This window comes from Tursiops truncatus, chromosome 2, assembly GCF_011762595.2.
Source record: "Tursiops truncatus isolate mTurTru1 chromosome 2, mTurTru1.mat.Y, whole genome shotgun sequence".
Lineage (NCBI taxonomy): Eukaryota > Metazoa > Chordata > Mammalia > Artiodactyla > Delphinidae > Tursiops > Tursiops truncatus.
This window is the reverse complement of record NC_047035.1, coordinates 175,774,704-175,785,132: the sequence shown is the minus strand read 5'-3', so window position 1 is coordinate 175,785,132 and position 10,429 is coordinate 175,774,704. Positions and strand designations below refer to the sequence as shown.

The 10,429-nt window shown below is 36.1% G+C and overlaps 1 protein-coding gene across 9 annotated transcripts in view; it reads right to left on the bottom strand.

The window, feature by feature from the left end:
* MPP7 (MAGUK p55 scaffold protein 7) overlaps positions 1–10,429 on the bottom strand; it is a 263,462-nt gene that overhangs the window by 53,728 nt on the left and 199,305 nt on the right. For all 9 annotated transcript variants that reach the window (XM_019933608.3, XM_019933607.3, XM_019933604.3 and 6 more), the window contains one exon: positions 521–691. In XM_019933608.3, coding sequence (XP_019789167.1) covers positions 521–691 — 171 coding nt within the window. The remainder of the gene's footprint in view (positions 1–520; positions 692–10,429) is intronic.

Here is a 10,429-nt window from a genome sequence, read left to right as displayed (position 1 = left end):
AGGTTGTGTCTGCTCCTATCTTAAAGGCTGGACAAGACGTCTGCTAGGATGTTAATGCAAATCAGACCAGTATTTATGGAAATCCCCGCATATACTTACTTTTCGCAGTTTCGCTAACTCTCTAGCTTTAAACACCCTAGAACTTCATCAAAGATCTAAACCCATAGGAAGCTTATACCATGGCTACTGCCTCAAAATGAATCAAAGGAAACGCGATTACATTAAATTTTTTCATTTCTATTACTTAGTTGCCCTGATATGCTGAATACACTGTGACAGTGTTTGCTCTCCCCTGTCCCACAGAGGGTCCAGTGAGATGCCAACGCCGTGGCCCAGAGGTCTTGAAAGTCTCCTCGATGTCATAGGTACAAAAAGACTAAAGGTTTCATTTTAGAGGCCGAAGAAAAGGTGTTAAGGTGAGATTTTTTTAGCTTGAAAATTTCCAGCATTGTTCTCTTTGAGGTTAAATTCCCACTGTCTCACTTATTTCCTCAGCATCACACACAAAACAATCACTTACCAACCAAGACAACGAGTCTGTAGTTCTCATTCATCTGCCGTCGATAGGGTGTCACCTCCTCATATGTGGGCACATCGGCTGTGTCGTACTGGTCACTCTTCTTGCACTCATACATGGATTTATTTGTTTTCTTATCTTTTCTACTAAGACGGAAACTTCTTCTAAAACCAGCTGCAAATACAAAAAACTATTTTTAGCAATTAGAACTAAAAAAAGAGACCCCACCACAATACAGAAAGAAAACACCCTCAAAGTTGGGCTGGATTTTATTCACCATAATATCATTACAAGTGCACTTAGTAATAAAGGTAAATAGATGTTCCACTATTTCATGAAAACGACTGTTAAGCGAATCATCTAACATTTAATTATATAGTTATAATATCATAAATTTTATTCGGTTCCAAATCATAAAGAGTTCTTTTCCGAAATCAGGAACCAAAATAACTACGTGATAAAACAAATTAAGGAGGTCAGGCGTCATACAGAAAATTTTTCACAGACTGACTGATGAACACATTTGATAAGAAAAAGTTAAAAGCACTAAAATCACTTTAAATATAAATGCTGAATATTCCCACTCAGAAGTACTGGAATCTTTTATGCTATATTCTGAGCACAGCCTAACAACATACCTGTGCCACAGACAGCATCTATTGTTAAACAGAAAGAAAACTAAAGTCAGGGAGAGCACAGTGTCAAACAGGCCTCTGCACAGATCCGGCAGATAGAACCTGCCTGTCACTAAGAGCAAGTTACTTAACTGCTATGAGACCCCAGGGGGTGGAGCAAATGACCAAGCCCCAAGTTCTTCTTCTCCTATGGAAATTCTATGCTTTTATAATTTGAAGGCTACTGAAATTTGCAAATAAGTTTCAGAGCCACAAGTGTGCACTCTTATGAATAGACCATGTCATCTTTTATTAAACAGCTTTTCGAGTATTTAAATAGATTTCCTGTCTGCTTCAACGGTCCCCTCCAGCTCACCACTGTCACTTGAAATGTTGGCTTAGAAAAGCAGCTGCAAAAGTTCCTTTTCTCAGTCAACTCCCATTTCATTCTGCTTCTGCTTCATGTTGTTTTATCATTCTGGTCTTATGCCTTTTCTAGAATAGTGATATTTACCATACACACCATTCAAGAATTCTTGGCCTAACCAACACTCTCAAAATACAGACTTTAAAGGGAGGGAAAACAGCCTGCTTATTAAGATATGATATATATTCTCTATCAGCTCTGTAGTACAAAAAAAGACGCAAGTATAATTATAAAACATATAAAAATAGATTCTCTTTAAAAAGAATATTGATCAAATTTGATAAACAGAAAAAACTTTAATAAAGGTATTTTATAATAAAACATAATAATGTAATAACTGATCTGTGTGAATTTTAGGGTACGTGAAAAATAAATATTACTATTAGATTTAAAAATTAATAATATTCAACATAAAGGCGATATGAAAAAACAATTATCAAATCACTCCAAATGTTTGGCCCAGAAATGGATCTAAGACGTAAATGCCTCGCCCACAATGAACCCGAAAGTGAAAACCGGAAAGATTCCTGATCCACGAATCCCAGCTACATCCTGAACTTCAGTGGAAGCGCTTTACCCAATGGAGTCTGTAGGATTAACTGAAGTTTTCACTTCCATCATAAACAATAATGAGATAGTGGGAGAAAGAGAGAAGGGAACCAGATTTCTAACGTGAGATCTCGATGGACATCAAGGATGGAGGACCCTGGCCTACAGGATGGCTTGGGGATGCGAGTTGTACAGCGCTTGGTACAGGATAGGTGCTTGATCAAAGTAAAAAGTAAATTTTCGAAACAGAATTTTAAAAAGGCAACCCCCAGAACTCTGCTATCATTCCTGCTTCATTTTCTTAACATGAATTTCAACAAAGGAAGCAGAACGCATTTGGTCTTTTCACAAGAGAAATGTGAGAGGCAGACAAAAGGACAAACCCTGCATCCGTGAAGGCTCAGGGCTGGAAGCAGCCCTGGGGAGCACGGAGCTGCTTGGCCCCTGCACCCGGGCCAGTGCATCAGGGATGTCACCACATGCGCCCACGCACCACGACACGGCCCTGACCTCGCTCACATGTTTTCCAGGTGGCCACGACCAGGCAAGTGGAATTCCCACAGGTTCTGAGGCTTGAGTACCTTGGCCCCGTGCCTCATGTACAAAACAAAGGGAAAAGCCAGCCAGGTCCATACGGATCCAATCGGAGCTCCGCTCCCTGAGTGTTAAAGGCTCAGACTGGAGGGGGACAGGCCTGGGTCGCTGGCTTACTTACTAACTGGGTGACTTGCCAACTGTTTAAAAACTTCTCTAAGGCTCATTTCTCAGCTTTAACATAAGGATACTGTCAACCCCTCACAGGGTTATTAAGGTTAAACTGTCCATGTGAAGCATTCGCTCAGTGCCTAGCATATGGCAAACGCCTTACAGACTAGACAGAGACCAGTACCTGGCTACGTCCCACCTAAACTTAAAGTCCTCGAAGGCAGGAGCATGCTGTGTCCGTTCCCACAGCACACGTCTAGCAAGAACGGGAAAAACAAATTAAGGGGCTTGTATGTTTTTAACTGGGTAATGCTACGAAAGACACAAAATAGTAAAGCCAGATTTAAATATGATAAATATTAGAAGTACCTTATTAAAGTGGTAAGGCATTTTTAAAGAAATAAAACAAAGACCTAAGTGTACCTTAACTATCCTTTCATTTTTTCTTAGATAACTCCTTCTAGGGCTGTGCTACTTCTGTTCCTATATTTACATCTACAGAGCATCCCTCCCTCCTGTCCTCCTTACCCATGATCCCTCACTTCCTCAACACACACCCCTATATATGGTCCATATTTACACCACCCATTTACACACACACATACGCATACATAGGCACACACGCATATACACATGTACATACATATATGTGCATACACAAAAACAGAGTCAGAAAACAAGAAAAGAAAAATCCCCAACCCAGAACAACAGAGGATATGACAAAAGGTATGAAATCCAGAATACTTAACTTGCCTCTCAGATAAAAGCAAAACCAAACCAGGTGGCCAGAGGTAACGGCACACTGGGTCTGCCTTTCAAGGCAGCAAAGAGACCGTAACTTTCAAACTTCAGTGACACAGTGAGTGACGCGTCAGCACACCTCGGTTAAGTCTAAGCCTAAAGGAGAGCGACCTTTATGTCAGGAAAAGGGGTTCATAATTTCTGGCCTTCAGGTCTTAGGTGGTTCTCTTATTAAAAAGATGACCAAGAATGTGTACTTAAACTGAAAGCAAGCAGAAGGTTCTTTCCAATAAATGTGAATAAATAACCTAGAACGTATTTACTTCTAGTTTGTTTTCTGTGCACAAGTCTTAGCACAAGCTGGCTTTTAAAAAGAAGGAGCAGGAAAGAAGCAGCAACAAGGAATTTGGAGTAAGGGAAGAGTTTCGTACAAAATGTATTTTTCCTTATATCTCACATTTTTGTAATTTATAATTGGCTCAACATTTTTACGGACAGGCTTTTTCCAGGGCTCTTACCCACAGCTGCTAAAGATTTGTGTTTTTTAAGGAACAGCGTGTTTACTTTATTACAATAGGAAAGTGGCTTCACAGTGAGACTGCAGCTGCAGGTCAGCCCTTCATCACACGGAGACGCTTCTTATCTAATATTTTCCAGCAGGAATAATTTACGATGACTTTTAACTTATCTAGTTGTATGGTTCTGTTTTAAAGTAAATTTACTTTTTTATTATAAAAGATGACATTTAAGTTGCTTATTATTTGCTCCTTATTTCAACAGGACAGCAATAAACATCCCTGTACATTCCTGTTACTCTATGTCACTGATGACTTTATTAGGGCAAATTGCAAGAAGCTTGACAGATCTTGTCCAAATGCTTCTCGGATTGGTTAATAACAGTGTACATTTCCAAGTACAACTGCCCCTATTACCATTCTCTCATTAAAGGACTTCTAACCATTTAAAAATCTGTAGTGATTTGACAAGTGAAAAACGGTGTATCATTTCATTTTAACTGATAGTAAAGTTGAGCCCTCCTTCACGTTTATTACTCGTTTGCATTTCTTTCTTCTGTAAATTGTTGGCTAACGCATGTTGGTCACTTTGTGATTGGGGTCTTCATAAATACAGACACACACACGTATCTGTTAAGGTCACAGCCCTTGGCCCTATTTGTTGCAAAGACTTTTTAAGATTTTCAGTTTTCCTTTTCAAAGACAGTTTAAAGGTTTATGTATTTGAATCTGTGAACTTCTTTGGTTTGTCATTTCTTCCACTGCTTCTATGACTTTCCTACCCTTTAGTCTGATAAATACCCAAATTTTCTAAAACTAAAAAAAAATAGGTTACATGGCTTTACACTTAATTTTTTAAATCCATCTGGAATTACTCAGCTGTGATTAGGAGATCAAGTCTGTGACGTGAGGCTGTAACTTTACAGTTTTCTAAGTAATTAACCAGTGGTCCCAGAAATACTTACTGAACAATCCTTTTCCTACTTTATAGGAATACATACTTTGTACTGAAGCACCAGATAGTTAATTATGATGTCATGACCAGAAAAAGGTGATTCTTGGTCTGAGTTTAGATCATTCCCTTATTAGTAATATTAATACCAAAACAACAGAAGTGGTGGTGCTAGTGGGTATTTGTGGAGAACTTACTGGATGACAGACACCATCTGAAGCACTTACGTGCATTAGTTCATTTAACTCTCACAGCAACGTATGAGGCAGGCATAACAATCTACAGGTTTAAGTAACTCTTCTTTTAGTGTCAGAAAAAGAAAACAATTGCCAAGGCCTTGGCTCAAATATTAAAAGATGAAAGAAAGTCAAGAACAAAGTTTGAAATGTTATTCCACACACATAGATGTATGAGAGAAAAACTGGTGAGCCTTCAGTGACTTTATGAAATAACAGGAAAAAATTATCAAAGAGAAGCAGCAGTTTAATTCAGGGATTAAAAATTATAAGCTCTTTTTCTGTTAGAAGATATTTTTCAAATATAATTAAATATATTTTTGATACTCCTCTGTATTTAAGATGATGTGTAAAATACAAAATATACAAAACAGTGTCACTGCCCTCAAAGAGTTCCTGATCTACTAGGGGAATAGAAATTACTCCAAATACTTGTAATTTAAGGGTTTTCACAACATAGGCTCAGGGGTAGAAACTAAGATTTTTCAGCAAGTACTTCTAATCTGATTTGACTTTGACATTTCTCTAAAGTAAAAGAAAAAAAATTAAACTCAGGCAGTTGTGATTTGGTTATTTTCAAAGCTACTTCACTATATTTATTGATATAACACCATTCATCAAAAGGGTATTACATTTAATGCTTACGTATGTGAATTAAGACTCATTTGGTATTAAAATTAGCTTCAAATTGTAGATAAATATTATGCCTAACCATCCTATAATTTCAAATGTTAGTGATATTTTTAATAGTAAAAAAAAAAAAAACTTGAAGCATCCAAAACATACAAAGTATGGGAATGATTAATTATGAAAAACACCTTTTCAAAGAAATGGGGCTGAGGACACGGCTATATTTAAAACACATAACCAACAAGAATCTACTGTATAGGACAGGGAACGCTGGTCAATGTTCCGTAATAATCTAAATGGGAAAAGAACTTGAAAGGAACAGATACATGTATACGTATAACTGAATCACTTTGCTGAACACCTGAAACTAACACAACAATGTTAATCAACTATGCCCCGATACAGAATAAAATATTTTTTAAAAACCTATACGGCACCATTAGAATTGCATTTGATATACTAATAAATGGAAAAAACTGGACATATACGGCAGTCATAGTTATACTATGAGTTTTACTTTTTACTAATATAAAAATTGGTATGGATACAGAAAAAAGTATAAAAGCAGACAATGACTGTATTAGGGAAAGAGGGCTGTAGGCAACTGTTTTGTCCTATTTTTTTAAAGTTTCCATAATATTATGTAATTTTACAATTAAAAAAAAAACACACAAAAACACCAAACAAATGAAATCCGGTACTGGTAGTTGTATTTGTGTGGTTATACCAACATATAACAGAAAATACGTTTTGACTGTGTCTCAGAGGCAGGTTCCAGTCTTCTGTATTTTGAAATGATTATGGTAATAGATCAAAGTTTTATATTCTTAAAGGTTAGAAATAGCCAATAAATTAAAATACTTAAAAAGCAATGGAAGTAAAAACAATGGAAAATTTTTTTAATGAGAATACAGTATAAAAACTAAAGACCAAAGGTCAAGGAAAATAAATAGAGAACCAGCAGTCTCACCTAAGAAATGAAGATGATAAAAAGAGAAGGAGTCTGGGTTTTGAAAACTTACAACTAAACTAATCAAATTGATAGGAAATTTTTTTTAAATCACAAATTGTTATCATATTCTTTGGCTCCCATAAATAACTTCAGTGTAAATTTTTATAATTTAAATAGTTATCATTTTAATGATCTTACTTTTTCATAAAATTTTGACATTTATGATGACATTTTATAAAAAAAAAATACAAGATCATCTTATGGGCAGTCATCTCCATTAACACAAAAGGCACCCCCCCCCCCCACCACCACCAGCAGAGCCAAGGTAACTCACCACCAACACCAAGAGCCTCAAAAACCACAGGTGTGAAGGAGAGTGCGACCTGCCTTTCTGTTAACTACAAGAAAATAAATCCTACCGTGTGACCGCTTGGATTTTCAAACGGCAGAGTTTCCATCTTTGGTTACATTTCTGTAACCAATCTGATATAATAACATCAGATATTATGCAGCCCCAATGTTTTTAAGACTATAAGCTCTTAATATGTTAAATGTTACAGATGTTGGTAGATTGGGAAAGAAGAGTTTCAGTGAAAGCTGCTTGAATTATAACAGAGCAATATTGGTCACAGGCACCTCAAAAATTAGAGGTCTATAGAAGGGTCCACTCTAAACTTCCTGATTTTTTGAAGAAATACATTTATTTTAACACAATCAAGAAAAGTGCTTAGTTTCTTAAAAGAAGGTAAAAATAAGCATTTTAATTATTTTTTTCTCACCTTAAATATACTAAAATGTGCTTTTCAAAAAAAAAAAAAATTGGGAGAACTGCCAAAAACGTTGGATGAAAGTTATTCTCTTAACACAATGGATTAATTTGACCAATCCAATATTGAATGAGTTCAATAGGCACCTTAACAAGGAAGAGGGACTCCCCTGGTGATGCAGTGGTTAAGAACCTGTCTGCCAATGCTAGTGACAAGGGTTTGAGCCCTGGTCTGGGTAGATCCCACATGCCGCGGAGCAACTAAGCCCATGTGCCACAACTACTGAGCCTGTGCACTACAGGCCGTGAGCCACAACTACTGAGCCCACGCACCACAACTACTGAAGCCCGCGTGCCTAGAGCCCATGCTCCACAACAAGAGAAGCCACCGCAATGAGGAGCCTGCGCACCGCAACGAAGAGTAGCCCCCGCTCACCACAACTAGAGAAAGCCCGCGCGCAGCAACGAAAACCCAACACAGCCAAAAATAAATAAATAAAATAAATAAATTTATCAAAAAAAAGGAAGAGAAAAATATTCCTATGAATTAACTTTTAAAGAAGACTTAAAAAAACTCATGTAGACATTAATAAAAACTAAGCGGCTGGGAATTATCATACAACAGGTTGGAAATTTCCATTAAAATCAACATTTTGAATATAATGCCCATCTTGTTATAATGATATAAACATAAGAGACATGTGAAGACTATGTAGTAACATTATCCTAAGACAAACTTACTGTTGAAGTGATGCTCCCATACTATGCCCGTCATAAAATTATCCCAAAGACAAAGAAAGATAATTAAGAACATCTTAAAACAACACACAAGTAAAAATCTTGGGAGGAAGTTTAAATTGAAAAGCAACGTGAACAGTAAACTATAAAAGTTACTGAGATCTGGAGTGGCTGGACTAGTCACCTTCTACATCCATCTTATAAAACAGTGTCGGGGGTGGGGGGGAAAAAAAAAGAAACCTAAATGTTATCATGGATTATATTAACTAGCCATACATATGCTAATTTTGTATATAAAGGGGGAAATGGCTTTCAAACAAGGAAAATTCACCTCTGGAATGTCACAGACACAAAAGTTGCTTTCAGTTTAAAGAAATGTTCAAATACCATAATTACCCTTGAATCTTTCAACTCATCTCCAGCAAAAAATAAAAATAGAAACTCAAAGTACCTAATGAAATCATGGAAGCTAATATAAAATATCAATTTGCAATTTCCAAGAAAAAAAAATTACCTAGGTCTTAAAAAGTTTTCCTGATACCATAAACAATATTTTTAAAGCACAGCACAGCATTACCATTAAAAAAAATAGAAAAACCACATGAGAATTTAATCTTCCAGCCAGCTAATAAAGAAATGAGTTCTAACTTACTCTTTCAAAATTATGAGAAAATACAGTATGCACACATAAAAATTAATATAAAAATATAATTCTGAAAGGGGTAAAATTGGATTTGAAATTTTAATGTATTTTTTTAAGTTGAGTCTATGCAACCTAAAATTCTCCAAGCAGAAATGGTTTCTTTCTGTCCGAGAAAGTATTTCCAAGTAGTATTCCAGACATGTCAAGATTACGCAGAGTTCTTTCTTGTTCAAGAAATAACCTGTACCACTTGTGAAAGAATGCTTCTAAATGTTCTCTTCGTATAAATTTTATTTTTTTGGAAAAAATATTAAGGCAGTAAATTTTGACATAGCTGTAGTTACCTACATAGCATTCGTTAATAAAATGACTGAATATTGGAACAAATGGGAATTTTTGCTAGATTTATAAAATAGGCAATATAACTAGAGGCTCACTGGTGTTTTAAACACTGGACAAATAAGAGACAGGATTAGGAAGAAACACAGAAGTAGAGATGGATAAATAATAGCTTTTAAAAGAAATAACAGCAAATGGATGGTTTAGTTTTTATTGAACTTTATGGTAAACACTGTAGTTAAACAGAAGGAACAGTTTTAACTTATAGAAGTCCCCAAACTGATCTTGTTTTTAAAAAAAATACGCATGACATGCTCCAGCAGGGGCAGAAGGGGAGAAAAACTGATGATTTTTTAGGAGATCATTTGCAAGAAATTATGTTTGAAGACAGATGCATGATAAGCAGTGCTTTGTGACTTGTTTATAACACGATTTCTATAATGAATTATACAGAGCAAAAACATTCTGCAATTCTTACCAATCAAAGAAAAAACCAATTACTCTCCATATGGACTATTTTGTATTGTAGTAGGAAAGAGCAGAGAGAATCATTAAAGCTTGCGCTTCCGCCACTGAGAAGCAATCACCCTTCGGAAGCCAGCACGTGCGCGCGCGCACAGACACACAGACCAAAAACGCTAACTTTCACGCCATCCACCAAAGCTAAAGGAAGTTGTTGAGAGCTTAGAGCAGGAAATGAATTGCTTCTAATAATTCATGTGTGTGGGTATATATACATGTGTATATACTTTAAGTATATAAATATACACACACACATTCAAAGGTGCAACTTTTGCAATTCATATTTACAGCATACTATCAATTTGCCTTCTTCACTTTATTAATTATATGCAAACAATATACAACTTACACTGCCTAGTCAGTGAGCTTTTTCCTTCCTTCCACTAGTAACAGCCAAACCTCTTTTACTGATAAATACGCTGAACTTCAAGAAATGCAGCGTGTTACACTATAAACCAGTGTACATTCATATCAGTGATGGCTCACTAAATATGGTTTTAAGATATCATTCGTATACAAACGGACATTCAATTATTGGAGTGTTACAATGTTCCTTTTTCTAAAGAGTCAACTTTGATCATTT